Below are 18,717 nucleotides of genomic sequence, written 5' to 3'. Positions count from 1 at the left end.
TAATACCTTTCTCGATCTAGAAACATTTTCCCCTCTCCCTTTCCTGCAGATTCACCATTTCTTGGATTTTGTTAAGCAGATATACAAGGAGCTTCCAAAAGTAGTCGTAAGTACAGCCGTTCTCATTCTGATTCTTTTTCATTCTGGGGCATTTTGGACAACACAAGATGTGGGAAGGGGAAATGGGAGGGCGCTGGTTTTCTGAATGTACTGCTCTGGAGTGTGGCCTTTGTTCCTAAATGGGGGAGGGTGCTGCGGTTGCCAGCGCGGACTTTTTGAAGCCACCTTTAAAAATCTCCCACCTGCATTAATCGTCATGGCAGATGCATTTTGTAGAGCTTCGTTTTGCCCGGTCAAGGGTACCTATTATTGTGACAATGCGATCATTCATTTATAGCATCTTTATGCCACTTTAGCCAGAAAGGATGCCCAGGTAGCTTATAGCGGTAGGGAAGAAGGCCCTGTCTGCAGCTTACGATCTAAAAAGCACCAATTGAAAGGGAAGGATTGGGAGGGAGGAGAACTCCCCAGCCCCCGTTCAGGTACTAGGTTTCTAATTGCAAACTTGAACAAGCCACGGACAAAGTCGAAGGTTCCACTGTTGCCACTTCTCCGTCGGGCGCTTTTGCAGTGACGGATCCTAGCAGTAGGGAGTAGGGCTTAGCTGGAGCTGTACGAGGTGATGGAAGGGTGTCTGGCTGCAGCTGCTTCTGCTGATTGAACGATTATTTTGCATAGTTCTGGCCCTTGGCAGTAGCCAGTTTAAGCAGATGTGTCACTTGCTGAATGGACAAGGGATGGAAGGCCGACCCCATCTTTCATGGGGCTGCTTGTCTGGCCCGACTGCCCACAAGCAGCTGCTCTTTCCCCCCTCGCCTCCCAAAAATCCCCCCTCTGGGCTGGCCACCAAGCAGCCTGGCAGAACTTCTCAAAGGATCCGGTTGCTCCCGGGTCTGCCAGTAACTCACCTCTGTTCTGTTTCCCAGCGAATCAGTCCTCAAACAGCGTAAGCTCGTGGAGCGCTAGGGAGTGTGGCCATATCCGCAGGGACGGTCAGTGATTCTCCTCTTTTGCTTCTTGCCGTAGAATCGATACTTTGAAAACCCTCAGGTTATCCCCGACAATACTGTTCCCACCCCGGAGATGGTTGGCATGATCACGACGATCGTGGTGAAAGTAAATCCGGACCGGGATGACAGCGAGACCAGAACGGTACGTGCAATCAAAGAGCGGTGCAGTGTGCGAAGCGGCCCTGCTTTCATGCCGCAGCTCTGCGGGCACGAAGCTGGGGCAGACCCGACCCATTTCCACACGGGAGGCACCCAGCAGAGGCCACCAGCAGTGAAGCGACGCCCCGGGGGCTTGTCTGCAGTGGAGGTTTTTACGAGCACAACCAGGCTGTAGGTGCAGGTCACGTGCACGAGTGCAGGAGGATCCAGCGGGCCAGGCTGTGGCCCCTAGGTAGCCTCAGCATGGCCTGAGGTTGCTGGTGATCCCCCCATATGGCCTTCTGGGGGGAATAGGGTCAGGGGTTTCCCCACCCACACCTGCCCCCCCAGCCACCGTGCAGAGCGGGAGCGCCTCTCGCCTGCTCTGCGCTCTGATCTTGGGGAAAGGACAGAGAAGGGGAGCAGGTGTCACGCCAGTGGCTGGGAGGGGCAAGGCCAGGCGAGGCTTTCGGCTCTCTTTGCTGCGCTTGGCAACTGGACGGACTCAAAGGCCTGTCCAGAGCTACATACAGTTTGGGAGGAGTGGGAGTTGACCACCGCCAAAGGACCCTTCTGCCGCTTCTGCGCCCTTGCTTGGGCCTGGTCAGCAGTGCTTGGCTTCAGTGGCCTTCTTGGATCAACTCCCTCTGGCTCATGGGCACGGCTCATATCGGATTTACCCTAAGAAACTGGAAACATGCAGACTGTATTAAAATACAGAGGGCTAAGACAGCCGTATAGAATAGCAGGCCGTTACATTAAAAATGGGATGCTGTCAAAAGGTTGAACGAGAAACAACCTGTAACCTGTTGTGTTTTTCCAGCACTCCCTAATTCCCCGAGGCTCCCTGTCCTTGAAGGTGTTGGCTGAGCTGCCCATTATTGTCGTTCTTATGTATCAGGTGAGTGTGGGACAGTATCTATCACGTGCAGCTACCTGCACATTAACACATCACTTAAGTCCTCTCCCTTCTCCCAACTCATCGCCTTCCCGCCCTACTCCTCAGATGGGATGTGAATCAAAGGTAGTTGTAACCTGAGACATAAAGTTAAGAACACATGTTGACATTGAATTTGTTCTCAGTGTATCTAAGAGCAAACAAGGCTTGATTTTTGGGTTGGTTATGAATGCTTTTGATTTCTTTTTTAGCTGTACAAACTCAACATTCATAATGTGGTAGCTGAATTCGTGCCCCTGATCATGAATACTATTATTATTCAGGTATCCACACAGGCAAGGTAAGTTTTTGGAACAGAATTGCTCTATAACCCTTATTGTGTTTGCCTTGTTAACAAGCACAGAGCATTGTGAATTTAGGAAAGTCATGCCCAGCTTTCTAGCATCTAATTTCAGAGGGGCAGCCCTGTTCCCCCACTTCAACAGAATTTATGAAGCATCTTGTGACACCTGAAAGACTAAGCTGTTTATGGTGGTTGGAAATGTTTTTTGGATTAGTGAGGCAACCTTCTTTTAAAGAGAAAACTAAATAACAATTTGCTCAATTTTCAGGCAGCATAAACTGTACAACAAGGAGTTGTACGCCGACTTCATTGCTGCTCAGATAAAGACATTGTCATTCTTGGCTTATATCATCCGAATTTATCAGGTGAGGAACCATAAGAAGGTAACACTGCAGGTCAGACTGGCCAGTGGCACATAATGCCAATCCATGGTTTAGTCAACCCAAGGTTTGGCGCACTATTTAGAGTTTGCTCAGCAGAGGATTGAACAGCCCATGGCTCATTTTAAGAAAGCCTGGGCTGTTTGTTTCCCTCCTGCTTTTGCCCACTGTTGTATTCCAAATGAGTTTGCAGGGCTGTAGTGCTGGTTTGTAGAGCAGCTAGATTTTTTTTTTTTCTTTTACTGCTCTTGCCCTCCACCTCTGGAACCTGGTGAGACAACTAATGAACAACCGATAGGTCAGTGTTGACATTTTACAACAACCCATGATTTAAACAGCCTAGTGCTCACAACTCGTCATCAAGCCATGGGTTCTCTTTCTGGATTATTTATGATTAAGAAACTTTTTTTAAAGCAAGGCCACACATGACTATCAGGATAACCCACAAATTAAGAACAAACACCACCGACTACTGTTACGTACAAATTAGTCCGAGTGTTTAACCTTCATCTTGCATCAGTTTGAAACTTAGCATTAATTGTTTTGGGGTAACTTTGTCACCCCAGACAAATCCGCTAAAGGCAAGGCAAATGCTGCATACAAAAAAGCCTTTGCTTGACTGAATGTTTCCCCCAGGAGGTTTGAATGTGATAGTGTAATTTAGTATCCTGCAATAGCAGGAGGTTGGACCCGATGGCCTTCTGGCTCCTTCTGTCTCTACTACTCCATGATTCTGTGAATTGGCATGAGAATAACTTTCAGGTTTTAGCTACTACAGGTAATTTCAGGGTTAGGATTTGATTTTTCTTGAAGCTCTGCATACAAGACTTGGCCTATTGACCTATGGTCTGCCTAACAATAGTTTGGCCTACAACTTCAAATCACATCAAAAAGCTTTCCCTCCATGGATTTTAATCCTGTTTGCCGGAGGGTTTTGCTAGCACTCCTGGCCTTGGGAAGAGTCTAAGATGAAGTCTAACCTCCTTTTGGGCTCCTTGGAGTACCTTTAGATGCCAGTCTTATGCAAACTTGGAGGAACTTTGTTCTCCAGCTTTTATAAACCGTAAAAAGAAAGAAACCAAAATAGAAGAGGCTTTTTTTTATAACCTAAATTTGACAGCGTCCTAGAAAGACTAGATTATAGGACTACTTATGTGGAAATGACACATCGTAAAGTGAGCCTGGGATTGTTTAGGCATACCGTGTTGCAGAAATACATATAACAGGAATATGTCTTATGTTTTCCTTCTTTACCAGGAATTGGTGGCTAAGTATTCACAACAGATGGTAAAGGGAATGCTACAGTTGCTGTCGAATTGTCCAGCCGAAACAGCTCACCTGAGGAAGGAGCTTCTTATCGCTGCCAAACATATTCTTACCACAGACCTGAGGAGCCGTATGTAACTTTTGCAAACTCAGGTTGAAAGGAGAGTATAAGATTGGTGCTGCTTCAACACTCTTGTGATTTCTGATCATAAACCTACCTCTGTTGTGATTGCTGCAGGAGTAGTTTGAATAATTGCCTTCATTTGGCGTTAGTCCTTTTGAAGTTCGCTTCTTTGCTCCTCTTTTGATGTCAGGTGGTCACACCTGGCTAGGAGATCTGCTTTGCACAACAGTATCTATCCATGCATGAAGTTGGCCAAGCCAATTCTGCTATCTGGGCATTTTCTTGCACTAGTACACAGCCTGAATCAAGGGATGGCTGAACTAATGGCATTCGCCTTCCGAAGTTCAGGCAGACCCACTGAGGAAAGGAGAGACTCACATTCGTAAAGTTTTCAATGCACGACTTTCCTCCCACGGTTCCACTGTAGTAGGAACTTTCAGCGAAGCAGAGAAATCTGGTATTTCTTTGGGACGTCGTGTCTCAGGCACTTGCAGAGTGAAATTTTCAGCTCTCGGCAAGGAGCCGCCTGATGTTTTCTCTTTTTCTTAAGTCAGAGCCGAAGTGTGGTGATCTTGGAGCAGCCCCAAATCAATTCAGCCAGTCTAACCAATTTAACTTTGGCCATTCAGGCAATTCAACTGTGTGCTCGTTTGCTTTATTGATACAGAGTCACTTGAGCACAGGTTGATTTTGTCCATTTCTGGATTCAAGCCTTTGTGCTCTGAAAGTGCATCTGCCAGCGCTTTAAATTTTCTCTGTCATTGCCCACTCCAAGCATTTGCAGTATGAAGAATAGAAATAATTTCAGATTTCTGGGTACTTCTGGATACCTCCCCTCTGCGCCACGCCCTTCCTCTTTTTATTATTTATTTATTTAGGAAGCTGCTATGCCGCCCCATTCGCCGAAGCCTCGGGGGCGGCTCACAATAATAAATAAATAATTTTTCACCCAGAATGGGTAACTGGGAAATCGTGGCAAATGTGGGGTGATTGGAGGACACTGGAATGACATGAATTTGTTTTGCTGCCTTCATTTTGACAGTTCTCTCTTGAAAATTATTTGCAGAATTTATTCCGTGCATGGACAAATTGTTTGATGAATCCATACTAATAGGCTCTGGATACACAGCACGTGAAACTCTGAGGTGTGTACTGGAAGCGGGGAGAAACACTAGGTCAGCTGCCTTGGGTTCCTTGCAGGAGGAGGAGGACGACGACAGTCTGGACAATCAATTTTCCGGTCAATTGATCTCCAAGTTGCCTGCAAGCAATTTGAATCCTTGCCAGGGATCACGGCTAGCGCTGTCGCAGCCTGGGCTGTTTAATAAGTGGATAAGAATATGTTTGAATTGCACCCCAATTTTTTTTTCTTCTTGGGCTGAAGAAGGTCAATGGGGCTGTTTGCTTGTCAGTGTTTTGGGTGTGTGGTGTACCTGTGGAAAGGGCTTCTGGCTGTGCCGCACCCCACACATGGGCCCAGTCTCTCTCTGCCCTATATCTGTCTGCTGGAAGAGCTTCTGCTTTTAGGTAGAGAGGAGGATGTGTGTGTGCTTGATGCAGTTTGCAGTCTCCAACCTGTGGGGTCCCTGATGGTGAGGGAACCCTATGGCGAGGTGGGGGCGCTGAACCTTCTTCAGCCCTGAGGCCGATTTTCCCTTTGGAGAAGCCCTCTGGAACTGTGTTCCAGTGCTGGGCAGCACCAGAGCGGAAGGGGCTTTCATACAAAAAACAGAGCAAAACCAACACCTTGCATGCTGTAAAATATTAGCACCAAAATACAAGCACCTTTTAAGTTAAATGCACATTTTAGTTTAAAGCTTGCACCACCAGCAATTTAGGATTAAGAGTGGCATTTGTGCATTGGTCCTAGGGTATCCCCAAAGGATTAGTGGCGTGTGGCCTAGCTTTCTCGAGAAGCCCAGGGGACTGGATTTGTCTGCCCAGCCTTGAGGCTGCGTGTCCCTGGGCTGCAGGCACAGAATGGTTGGCATATAGGCTCTCCTTCACACTGGCCTCCAAAATATTCCGCCGGCATAATCAGTGTTTCTCTTTTTTTCCTAGACCCCTTGCGTACAGCACATTGGCCGATCTAGTTCATCACGTCCGCCAGCATTTGCCGCTCAACGATCTCTCCCTTGCCGTCCAGCTCTTTGCCAAGAATATTGACGATGAATCATTACCGAGCAGCATCCAGACCATGTCCTGCAAGCTCCTGCTAAACCTGGTGGACTGCATTCGGTCCAAGAGCGAACAGGAGAATGGAAATGGCAGAGACATTCTCATGAGGATGCTGGAGGTAGTGGAGTGTTTCAGGGGCACTTCTGGAATTTGCAAGGCTCAGAGAGGGGCTGTCCATCCGTCGGAAGCACGACTCCAAGGCCGTGGCTTCCGAAAGCTGGCATGTATGCTGTGCCTGGGCCCTGTGCTCAGGCATGGCTTGAGAAGCCACGTGTCCTGAAGCAGCTGCTTTGATTGCTCAGCGTGTGTGATTGCAGGATGGCCTCATGCCGGGAGGTCCAGCAAGTCCGCACAGCGGTTCCTGAGGGGGTGTGAACGGGAGCTTGGCCATGGAGCTCTGCTGGTGGAACAGACAAAGAAAACTCCTGCATTCTTTCAACGGGGTTGGACTCTAAATCTGAAAGAGTCCCTTGTAATTCTGTCTTCCTTAGGGAGAGTCTCCTTTGTTCTTAAAATACTTGATTATTTTGAATGCACTGACGTGTGGGAGCAGTTGGAAGTGCACAAGAACAGTTTCAGACCCTGCAGGCGCTTTGTCGCACCTGAGTGCAGCCCCCTGCCCAAGCGGGGCTGCAGCCCGGGACCTGCCTGGCTGCTCCCGTGAGCACGGCTTCCGTTGGTCAGGCAGGGCGGTCCCAGCATGTCCAGCTTGGACAAATGCCGGACAGGTTGCCCTGCTTATATCGAAGTAAGCTTAGTTGCTGGGTTAGAATATTCTTAAAATGACAGGGTGGCCAGAAACAGGAGTGCCTGACCGAAGACCATTGACAATGTTGGGATTGAAGTGAAATATAAAAAAATAGGGACACATTCGCATGGTCCACTGTCCTTTTTAAGCTTGAGGTTGTGCATTGTTTTGCTTCTGCACTTTCTTGTGTCTGTTTAAGAGGCAAAACCTGGTGTGCTGTTGCATGTGAATGAGACAATCTTGGAAACATCGATAAGTAGAGCTGGAGGGGGGCAGTAGGCCACCAGGTTCAGTGCCCTGTTGGTGCAGGACACCAAGTTAAACCGTCCCTCCCAGATGGCTGTCCAGTTGCATCTTGAATGCTTCTATTGTGAGAGAGCCCGCAACCTCCCTGGGCTATTGGAACCATTGTTGTACTGCTTTAGCAGTCAGAAAATTTTTCCTGATATCTAGCTGGAATCTGGCTTGGTGTAGCTTGAGCCCATTCTTCTGTGTCCTGTATTCTGGGGTGATCGAGAAGAGATCTTGGCCTTCCTCTTTGTGACAGCCTTTCAAGTACTTGTAGATGGTGTCCTGATCTCCCGTCAGTCCTTCCTGAGGCTAAACATGCCCGTGGTTCAGCATAACACTAAACCGGGCTTGCAAATGCCACTTGGAAGTTGTTCTGTAACCTTGGGCCATGTGAAAACCACACTGTGACCGTTCAGATGTAGGGTCAGCTGATTTATTATTCATTTATTTATTTAGGAGACTTCTATGCCGCCCCATCCGCCGAAGCCTCGGGGCGGCTCACAACCATAAATAAACTTCAAAATAGAATAATATAAATTAACAATATAAATTAAGTTGCCCTGGCCAAAGAATAAAATGAATAAATAATATTAACAATTAAAATAACATTTGATTAAAAAGGTCTTCGCCTGGCACCGAAAAACAAATAACGACGGTGCCAGGCGGGCCTCTCTGGGGTCTGATGCCTTGCCTCCTAGCCAAGGGAGACCATTATGCACCCAGCAAACCACATACAGGTCATGAGTATTAGCCACAACTCTTTCCTCTTGTTCCACTTCAGTCTGTTAATTCCTGAACCATGCTTGCGCATGCCTCAGCTTATTTTCCTGTGTAGTGAGCATACGTTTTCTTTTTCCCCTGCTCCAGGTTTTTGTCCTCAAATTTCACACCATCGCCCGCTACCAGCTGTCCGTTATCTTTAAAAAGTGCAAACCGCAGTCGGAGCTTGGGGCGGGAGAAGCAGTTTTGCCTGGCGTGCCCGCTGGCGGGAACACTGCTCCGGTCCCGGTTCCATCCCCTGCTCCCACCACCCCCGTGAGCGGCCCTTCCTCCGGACCCGTCTTTGAGAAGCAGGGAGAGAAGGAGAAGGAGGATAAGCAGACCTTTCAAGTCACGGATTGCCGAAGTTTGGTGAAGACGCTGGTCTGTGGCGTGAAGACGATTACGTGGGGCATCACCTCTTGCAAAGCTCCCGGAGGTAAAGTTGCACGAGATCTAATCCTGTCCATTTTTATTTGCTGGGGCTGTGGCCCAATTTAGGACATTTTAACTGGTTCACCATAGGGGTTTAAGTCCATTAATTGATCATATAGGCTTGAGTCAATTGAATGGATGGTTCATATGGGGTTCAGTCAGTGAATTCGTTGTGCGGTTCTGAGTTAATTGATCGAATGGGTTTTAGTTCCTTAATTTGTTCCCGTGGGTTTTAGCCAATTGGTCTATATATTTCAATGTGCACATTGATTTCTCAAGGAGGAAAGGCACTCTGGTCAGATCATCGTCTGCGATCGGCCATCTTCCAGATGTGTTTGGGAGTTGCAGACCGGCACATCAAGAGGGCTCTAGGTTGGGCCCATCTGGGGCAGATGTATCCCTTGTGTTGCACATTCTTTGAACAAGTGTGTGCTGCTTGTGACTCCTGGTCTACCATTCCAGTGATTCTTTATCATTGGCCATGCTGGCTGGGACCAATTAAGCTTGTTGGCAAAAACATCTTGGGGCACAAGTTGTGCACCTCCGTTTAAAGGATTTCCTTCATATGAAAGCCAAGGACTCTTTTAAGATACTTTATTGACATGTGATAGATGCATATATAACAACACTTAAATCTGCTACTCAAGCAGATTGAATTGATTAAATATTAAGTCTTCGTGTTTGCAAACCTGTTCTGTAAAACACGCAGTGTTTGCATACAGATTCTTCTGGTTTTTCCTTTTAGAGGCACAGTTTATTCCCAATAAGCAGCTGCAACCTAAAGAGACACAGATCTATATAAAATTGGTCAAATATGCAATGCAAGCTTTGGATATTTATCAGGTATGTATAACCTTTCTTATAATTACTCTCTGTGTTTTATTAATTGTTTTGAACTACTGTCAATCTGACTTGTCTCTTTTCAGTGTCAAGCAGTTTTTTTTCCAGTTGGTTCATACATTTTGGGAAAAGAAGAAAATATGTTAACTCGAATTCTGCAAAATCTGCTTGGCACCTACTCTTTTGGCCTTCAGGTGCTAACCAGATTTTGCAGGTGCTAAAGATATACTTGTTCCACAGTTATTTTAATAGGTGAAGTCTTGATTTTTCAATGATGTTTTAATCTTTATGTTTTCTGTTGCCACAAATACGTTTTTTTTAATGCTGGATATCGATAACTAAATTTTAAGAGGTTTTGTCTTATTTTGGGATATATATTTCTGTTTATTTTTTCTATTTTGTTTATTTTGGCTTTTTTTAGTTCTGATAGCTTACTTATGCTTTTACTGTTATTGGCTCTTTGTAACTGTGTATTGTCATATTGTGTTTTGTACTGTTTTATGCCGTTTATGGATTTTAATATGATGTAAGCTGCCCAGAGAGCCTATGGGTAGTGGAGTGACAAAGAAATCAAACAAAGAAACGAACAAATAATGAATAAATATTCTCTTTGCAATAGGTTCAAATAGCTGGAAATGGGCAGACGTACATTAGAGTTGCAAACTGTCAGACAGTCAGGATGAAAGAGGAGAAGGAGGTGTTGGAACATTTTGCCGGCGTCTTCACCATGATGAATCCTCTGACTTTCAAAGAGATCTTCCAGACGACTGTTCCATACATGGTCGAAAGAATCTCTAAGAACTATGCCCTCCAGGTAGCATGTTTTGTGCACTTGACAGTCACATGTGCCCCTTTAGTGGTTTGGGTCAGGTTTGAGGTTGTCTTTCTCAGAATTGTATATTTTCAATGCCGCTGTGTTTTACCCACCAGCCAGGTTTGGGTGTGGATGTTGCAGCTTGAACTCTGAGAGCCAGGGTGGTGTGGTGGTTAAGAGCACGGGATTGGGACTCAGAGGATCTGGGTTCTAGTCCCCGCTCAGCCATGGAGCCAGCTGGGTGACTTTGGGCCAGTCACAGACTCTCAGCCCAACCTGCCTCACAGGGTTGTTGTTGTGGGGATCAGATGGAGGAGAAGAATGTTGTAAGCTGCCTTGAGCCCTTTGTAGGGAAAAGGCAGGCTATAAATTGGAAAATAAATAAATAAATAAGTAAGTACCCAAACTTAGACTGGTGGCATGGCCCCTCTTTCAGCTGGAGGGCCAAATTCCATTTTGGAGATTTCTCTCACAGGTGCCGCATTCCGGTGGTGGGCACAGGCTGAAGATAAAAGCAGGGGTAGGTAAAGGGGAGAGAACGCCATCCTGTTGGAGGTTAATACCTTAAGGCGGCCTCAAGAGAGGCTTTTCAGCATCTTCAGAATGGGAAAAACCATGCACAAAACCCGGAAATCCCCCAGATGATGGTGGTTGGGGCAAAGAGGGTGACACCAGGTAGGAAGCATGGTGGTCTGGGGAACCTGCGGGGTAGGTTCGGGACCCCAGTGTTCCGATGGTCCGAAACCCCGATTTAGACCATGCAGAATTCAAAATTAGCACTGTTACTGGAAACGAGGGTGGGTTTGAGGAGCTGTGATTGGATGCACCACTTACCCTTGTCTTCCCCTCCTCACAAGGTTGATAGACTGGGAGCAGGAGGCCAGCAAAACAGAACGTCGAATAAGACGAGCTGGCCGAAAATAAAGGGGGCGCTGCGACCCTTCAGGGGTGAGAAACACTGCTCAGGGTTGTTCCTAACTGACTCATGCTCCCCTTTGACAGATCGTCGCCAACTCCTTTTTGGCCAACCCCACCACCTCGGCCCTGTTTGCCACGATCCTGGTGGAGTACCTTCTCGACCGCTTGCCTGAAATGGGCTCTAACGTGGAGCTCTCCAACCTGTACCTCAAGCTGTTCAAGTTAGTTTTCGGCTCCGTTTCACTCTTTGCGGCAGAAAATGAGCAGATGCTGAAGGTATGGCGGGGGAGAAATTTGGCTGTCTCTCCTTTATCCTGGGATGGTGTTTGGATTGCCCGTGTGTTGGGTGGAAGTGCTTCTTATGGTCATTCCCATGGGATGGTTGGCGCACCGGAAGCTGCTTCAGGCAGGGTCTCTAGCCTGGAATGATCAACACTGGCTGGCAGCAGTCGCATTTTGGGATGTCAGGCAAGGTTCTTTCCTACTCTTACCTGCAGATACCTGGCCCTGCACCTGGGACTTTTTCCTATTGAGCTACATCCCTTCCCTGGGGTGAGAACTTAGGAGGCCCCCTCTGTGTAAAAGAGCAAGTGAATGAGGTTCAGTTCAGGACTGACCCCAGAGCTTGCCAGTTATTTTTTATTTAAGGGTGGTTTGTGCAGTGCAAGGGAGCTTTCATTGGCACACACGGGAAGCTTAGAGGAAGGTCTTTAATGTAAGCTTAGTAATTCAGGCTTAGCAGCAAGCCATGGTGAAGTTGGCTGAGGTCTGGCATGTTGTTGTGTCCAAACTGCCTGCAAACAAACATCATATGAATCACAAAAACCCACTGTGTTTTGTTGTTGTTTTTATGAACTCTGGCTCGTTTAAACCATGGCTTGTTGATGTCTGAACCCAGATTCAATGGCTTATTCCTGACTTGTTCACATTGACATCTGTCCTGAAGCAGAGGCTCCTGACAAAAGCCACCTGCAAAGGCAACCACTGTGGAAGTGCACAAAATAGGTGAAACTTCATAGAGGAGAAGTAACCTGTTGTTGGTTTTCTTGCCTGCAAGACAATTCATGGCTTAACTAGCAACCATGGTTCAGATAAATCATGGTTTAATGTTATGTATGAACACAGCCATGGTTCTAGCCTTTGACTGTAATAACATATAGCATTCTTCCTCAGCCGGGTGCCTTTCAGCTAGGTTGGACTACAACTCTCATATGGGAATTATGGGAATTGTAGTCCAGTACATCTGGAGAGCTCCAATCTGGGGACGGCTGACATGCAAAAGAGTGCAAAATGGAGTTTGTGCTGCAGCTGGTTGCTGATTTTAAAAATGGGGTGGGGGAGTTCAATTGCACAACAACGCATAGCATGCTGGTGAGGAAATCCAGTGTGAGCGTTAGCTAAAGCCAGAATACATAAAGGCAGTTTCAGTGCCAGTTGTTTCAGTGTTGTGCTTAGCCATCAGAACAACAGCACACATCCCACACTTTGAAAGGAATGCCGATCAAAAAAGCAATTGTGATACACCATGGGGAAGCGGTGCTGGGGGGGGGGGGGAGGAGCTGAAGCCCTTAGACGTGCTTGAGTCGCTCTTTGTATCTTGGCCAATGTTTACCAATCCGCTTTGCTTCCAATTAGTATTTATTGACACAATATATAATTTCCTTATGGGACTGTTGACTTTGAACACTTGGTCTTTGGTTTTGGAAACGGCACAGTCTTCGTTCCATCTGCCAGGAAGCCCCGATTACTAGTGGATGAATAATTTAACCCAAATACTTCCTGCCTTATAAAGAAATCCAAAATGCGCGCGAAGCCCCTGCATGGTGCATTGTGCTGCCTTTATTCTGCCGCCAGAATCAAGGTCACTTTCATTTTATAAACGGCAAATCCAATTTAAATGGTGTGATATACTGCCGTCACCAACTCCGTGCCTGTTAAATTATTTGATTCTCAAGAATTGATGGTGTGGCCTTGAGTAGACAATTTAATTTGAGGGATGAAAGCGATTCGCAGCTATTGTGGAGCAAGGTCTGTGGCCTTTAGATGTTAATAAAACCCATAATTATTTTGGAGCCAGTACCTGTGATGAGTCTGTCTGCCCGTCTGTGTCTTTTTCCTTTTGTAATGGCTTGCTCAGGGCTTTCTGTTTTTCCTCCATCTTGGTAAGGATGCATTAATCCGAACGCGAATGCACAGAATCTCGTGCTGTTTCTTGTTGCACTGCTTTGCAGTGCTGAGAGGTACAGCTTGGCTGGTAGAACCCGTGCTTTGCCCATGGAAAGTCCCTGGTTCAATCCTTGGTAGCTCCAGGTAGGGCTGGAAAACCTCCCAAGTCCCTGGAGAGTGAGCTGCTGCCGGTCAGTGTTGGCATTATTGGGGTGGGTGGGCCAAGGGTCTGGTTCAGTGAATGGCAGCTTTCTCCAATCAGTCCTGTGTTCTGTGAGAAGGGGGTAGCATAAATGCATTTAAATGAATGAGGCATGCGTGAATAACTTAGTATTCTAATAACCATATAATTATTAATAAAATTCTATAATAGAATTCTAATAATTCTAGTGTTGTGTATTCCGTTTATATACTGCCCAATAGGTTAGGGCCGCTCAGAAATTATATCTTAAATACCTGGGTGAGAACTAACCAAAAAAAAGGAAGAAACACTTTGAGTCGTTCTTCTTCAGGATGGATTTTGTGGTGTGTGTGTGTCAGTGAGTCAGGGTAGAATAAGCTGGTTTGGGGCGTAACGGATGAACCCCAAAACTCCTCCCTCTTATGTCTTGTAGTGGTTAAGAGTGCGGGACTGGGACTCGGAGGATCTGGGTTCTAGTCCCCGCTCAGCCATGGAGCCGACTGGGTGACTTTGGGCCAGCCACAGACTCTCAGCCCAACCTGCCTCACAGGGTTGTTGTTGTGGGGATAAGATGGAGGAGGAGAATGGTGTAAGCTGCCTTGAGCCCTTTGTAGGAAAAAGGCAGGATATAAATCGAAAAATAAATAAATAAATAAATTGAGCCTCGAAGTGCCAAGGGGAGGAAACAAATGGAATTAATGCATGACTTGGCTTTTGTCCCAGGAGTCTACTTTGTTCTACTTTGGTGCTTCCTTTTAAGTTTTGAGAGCTGGTAATACACCAACCGAATTGCCCCTGACCTACAGAGGAACTCTCACGACTAGAGAATTTCTAAGAAGGAGCATTTTGTGCTCTCGATCCAATGTTGTCCTCTCTTTTTCACAGCCGCACTTGCACAAGATAGTGAACAGCTCCATGGAGCTGGCCCAGACGGCCAAAGAACCGTACAACTATTTCCTGCTGCTGAGAGCGCTCTTCCGATCCATCGGAGGGGGCAGCCACGACCTCCTGTATCAGGAATTCCTGCCGTTGCTACCCAACTTACTGCAAGGTCAGCGCAAATAGAGGAATGTAGGTCCCGTTCGTTTGGGGGTGACAGGTCTGCAGGTCAGATGCTGCTCACCTGGAGCCACAGTCCAGCCACCCGTGGTTCCACAACTGGCCGCATCCGCCTTCGTCTAACCACTGCTGGCGTGCTGTATTCCTGGTTTAGCCCCCTTCTGGGAGGGTGAGATGCCCCTCCAGTGACTTAGTTGATGGCAGTGAGAGGTTGATGTTACATAGGCTGCGCTTTTGGGCCACTCCTCCTCTGGTCTTGCGGCCCGCCCACTGCTGTTGCAGCCCCCGAGAGCGTCTGCGTCATGGGATTTGGCCCTCGGACTGAAAGAGGCCCTGCACCCTTTCTGTTCTGTCCACCATTGTTGGCTGGGAGAGCCGGTGTGGATTAGTCGGTTGCATGCCAGGCTGGGACTGAGGAGTCCCCACTCAGCCATGAAACTCACTGGGTTACTGACCCTCAGCCTTAAGCACTTCCCAGGGTTGTGCGGATAAGGAGGGTTACCTTCATTCTTGTCCTCATTGTTATTGCATGGCATTTCTATCCCACTGTGCTTTCCTCTTCCAAGGAAATGAAGGTGGCTTACCTAGTTCTCCTTTACTCCAAGGAAATGAAGATTTTATTTTATATTATTTTATTTTATTTATCTCCCAGGAGCCCATTTCAGCACTCACTGTACTGGCTTAGGTAGGTTGCCGTCAGTTCCTTGCAAGAGGCAAAAAGGCAGTGGAGAAATATGATCCATTATCTAGATTTTTATCGATGCCACCTCTTGCCTTCCAGGTCTTAATATGCTGCAGAGTGGCCTGCACAAGCAACACATGAAGGATTTGTTTGTCGAGCTTTGCCTCACAGTCCCGGTTCGACTGAGCTCGCTCCTTCCGTATTTACCCATGTTGATGGATCCGTTGGTCTCAGCCCTGAACGGGTCTCAGACTCTGGTCAGCCAGGGCCTGCGGACCCTGGAGCTGTGCGTGGATAACCTGCAGCCAGACTTCCTGTATGATCACATCCAGCCCGTGAGAGCAGAGCTGATGCAGGTAAAGACCGTTCTGAGGAAGTCCACTAGAGGTCAGTGCCTGCTCAGCTGTGTGGTCAAGTTTTGCTTCCGTGGTGGTTATTTCTGTGATGAATTCAACACAGGAAAGGCTCCAATATTGGGCAAGAGCCTTCCTGGAAAGTAATCTTACAAAAAAAACCAGTGTGCAAATATTTGCCTTTGGGGCTTGGATGGGTGAAGGAGAGTTGAGAAACTCTGAACTTGTTTTCACCATGTTGGCTTAAAATTGCTGAGTGGCTTGCTCTGTTTCTTTGACTTGTACCCACCTAAAACTGAGTTTCAAAAGAATGCAAGTTGGGATGAATGATGCTTAATGTCTTCCTTTTAAAAAGCACTTATTTAAAGCTTACTATGGCACTGCCCTCCAACAGATTTACAAAATAAGTCTTTAAAATGCTCCAGTATGCAACAGAAGCAAAATTATCCGAAGTCACACACAGGCATGTTTACCTCTCGCTTGCCAGGCCCTGTGGCGGACTCTGCGCAATCCAGCCGAGACCATTTCCCATGTTGCTTACCGTGTGCTTGGCAAATTTGGTGGAAGCAACCGAAAAATGCTGAAAGAGTCCCAGAAGCTGCAGTATGTTGTGACAGAAATCCAAGGCCCCAGCATCACAGCTGAGTTTTCTGACTGCAAGGCCTCGATTCAGCTTCCGATGGAGAAGGTGAGCGTTGCTGCTGCTGTTGCTCATGGCAAACTTCCTTTCAACTCTCGTGTTGCAGTTGTGCTTCTGTCGGTCGCCATTCACAAGACCACCGCCCTTTGGTTCAGCAGTGGCGCTGCAGAATTTCCTTATATTAGCTTTATTTATGCCATTAATAGCCAAGGGAATTGTTCAAAGTTCATATCCTGAATAGGAACTGTCAGATAATAATGAGTTCATTTCTATACTGCCCCATACCTGGAGCTCTCCGGGTGTTTTACAACAATCCATAAAATGGATAATAACATGCAATAAAATATCATAAAATCAGGGAGACGTTAAAACATTTAACACAGCCGAAGCGAGTAATAAGCCATCCCAAGACATTTGCAGGGGACATGTTAGAAAAGCTTTGAATAAATAAATAAAATAATAGCAAAGAATGACTCGGTAAAACTTCTGGGGTGGCTACTTCCCCTTGAGCTTTGGGTTGCCAAGCAGATCTTGCACAAAGGGCTCTCTTAACCTGGCACCCAAAAGATGACAGATTTGGTGCCAACATGGCCACAGTGGGGAGGTGGTTCCATAGATTGGGGGGGCACCAAAAGATATCCTTCCCCCTTGTTGCCCCTTTCTGCACTTTTCTCGGAGTTGGTACTTGGAGCCTGGGGACCCCAATCTGTCAGTTTCTCTTTCCTTCACCTTTGGTTCCTTTTAGTTTCATGTTCTCCCAAATAGGATTTTTTGTGGATTTTGGTAAATTCTTGCCAAAAACTGAACCTACCTGACGTTCTTACCCTGTGGACTGTCTAAGTGTAATATGTAGGGTTATTCGCATCGCAGAAGGGATCCTATTAAATCCCCCTTTCATGGATCTCTTCAAATGAGGAGCGCATTAGGGACAACCGTAATTCAGTGGTCAAGGTGGAATCAAAGGAATTCAACCTCGGACTTTTAGGATCAGAGCCCTTGAGCTTGGCCGAATGGACATGCCGTTTTCTCCCACATTTGATTGTTTTGTTCCTCTCACGTTGCTCCCGTCCCAGTATGGACAACTGTGCAAATGCTGGCAATGTCTCATCAGAAACAAACTGAAAGAAAACGCTCAGCCGTCCCTAGTTCTGACTTGGGTGAAGTCAGGAGCCAGGAGAAGGCACCTCACGGTTGTGGGAGATCCACCTGGTGCTCCTACCAGGAAGAGCTGCAGCTCAGCTGGTCGAGCCCCTCCCATGATCACAGAGGGGCCCACGTGCCACCTGTGGCATCTCCCAAGAGGGGTGGGCCAAACTCCTGCCTGGAACCCTGGAGAGCGCTCCTCCGACCAGTGCTGCCCATATTGGTCTGGAGGGACCAGTACCCCAGCCCTGCGTGTGTACGTGTTGGCTTTCCGCATCCCAAAACAGTCTTGTCGGGAGACGTGGCTCTCAGGCTGGCTCATAACACACCCAAGAGACTTAGGCCTGCTGAGGCTAAGCAGAGCGTTGCGAAAGGTTATGCGTACGTAGCGTTATTGAAAAGACTTCAGCGGCTCCCTTGCACCTGGAATGTAATTAATAGCATTTTCCATTTGTCTGAGGGCGATGTGGCCTGCCTTTTGGCGTACTGGGGGCTGCAACGCAGCTGCAGCTCTTGACCCTGAGCGGCAGGTCACTGGGCCTGAGCCACTGTGGTCCAGTTTGGCCTCTCCGTCCCTATTAATGCTTTATGAATGCCACTGACTAACATGCTGTACCAGGGCTGCCGGCAGGTTGGTGGAATCCATTTTTATCCGATCGGATACCACCGTGCTGTGTGTTGTCGTCGTTATGACGGATTTGTTTTTGGATTTCTGGTTTTTGTAAGCCGTCCGGAGACTTTGAGTATTGGGACGGCATATGAAAGTTTTAAATAAAACGAATAAAATTTTTCCTCCCCATGCATGCTCAGATAACCTGTGCTGCTCTGAGTTCTGCTGCCCTCTTACCTTACGCGCAGTATTTTCCCCTTGAGTCACATGCTTTGTGCAGAGATTCCCCTAATGAGAACTGTTTGAGGTTTGCCTGTGTAAAACAAACTCCTCCGGCTTCTCGGGGTCGACTAGAAAGCCATCTCTCTTTGCGCTACGCATCCGTGGAGCCAAGAGTAAAAGTCGCTGAACTCTAAGACCTGGGATGGAGCTGCAAGCGAAGAAATCCATCTTTCGTGTTAGCCCCATAGTGGCAGTGGTTCCACCTCAGTGGTCTGCGGAAACCTCATTGTTTTCTTTCTCTCGCTGAGCACTTGATGAACGTTGTGTAAAAGGTGTGAGTGGCCGGTATAATTGAGAGCTGGAATGATATTTCCCTACAAAAGGGGGTGCAAGGGGTGTGAGAACAGGGTGGGGAGTCCGAAGCATTCAAAGGTCACCTTATCTGCATAATTTTATATC

General features: G+C 47.2%; 1 protein-coding gene across 7 annotated transcripts in view; it reads left to right on the top strand.

Annotated features, from left to right (window-relative positions):
* LOC123024950 (transformation/transcription domain associated protein) overlaps nucleotides 1-18,717 on the top strand; it is a 142,099-nt gene that overhangs the window by 11,668 nt on the left and 111,714 nt on the right. For 3 of the 7 annotated variants that reach the window (XM_044433259.1, XM_044433264.1, XM_044433260.1), the window contains exons 7-22: nucleotides 50-106; nucleotides 1,087-1,212; nucleotides 2,032-2,109; nucleotides 2,358-2,446; nucleotides 2,718-2,814; nucleotides 4,087-4,225; nucleotides 5,286-5,364; nucleotides 6,281-6,515; nucleotides 8,304-8,634; nucleotides 9,376-9,473; nucleotides 10,090-10,284; nucleotides 10,760-10,804; nucleotides 11,287-11,478; nucleotides 14,435-14,600; nucleotides 15,390-15,646; nucleotides 16,131-16,331. In XM_044433259.1, coding sequence (XP_044289194.1) covers nucleotides 50-106; nucleotides 1,087-1,212; nucleotides 2,032-2,109; nucleotides 2,358-2,446; nucleotides 2,718-2,814; nucleotides 4,087-4,225; nucleotides 5,286-5,364; nucleotides 6,281-6,515; nucleotides 8,304-8,634; nucleotides 9,376-9,473; nucleotides 10,090-10,284; nucleotides 10,760-10,804; nucleotides 11,287-11,478; nucleotides 14,435-14,600; nucleotides 15,390-15,646; nucleotides 16,131-16,331 — 2,385 coding nt within the window. Of the gene's footprint in view, nucleotides 1-49; nucleotides 107-1,086; nucleotides 1,213-2,031; nucleotides 2,110-2,357; nucleotides 2,447-2,717; nucleotides 2,815-4,086; nucleotides 4,226-5,285; nucleotides 5,365-6,280; nucleotides 6,516-8,303; nucleotides 8,635-9,375; nucleotides 9,474-10,089; nucleotides 10,288-10,759; nucleotides 10,805-11,286; nucleotides 11,479-14,434; nucleotides 14,601-15,389; nucleotides 15,647-16,130; nucleotides 16,332-18,717 lie in introns of all 7 variants that reach the window. The other 4 variants (XM_044433265.1, XM_044433263.1, XM_044433262.1 and 1 more) reach the window with 2 other exon arrangements.

This window comes from Varanus komodoensis, unplaced genomic scaffold (assembly GCF_004798865.1).
Source record: "Varanus komodoensis strain SLA01 unplaced genomic scaffold, ASM479886v1 scaffold26, whole genome shotgun sequence".
NCBI classification, from domain to species: domain Eukaryota; kingdom Metazoa; phylum Chordata; class Lepidosauria; order Squamata; family Varanidae; genus Varanus; species Varanus komodoensis.
Note: the sequence above shows the minus strand (reverse complement) of the source record. Positions and strands in the feature narration are given on the sequence as shown.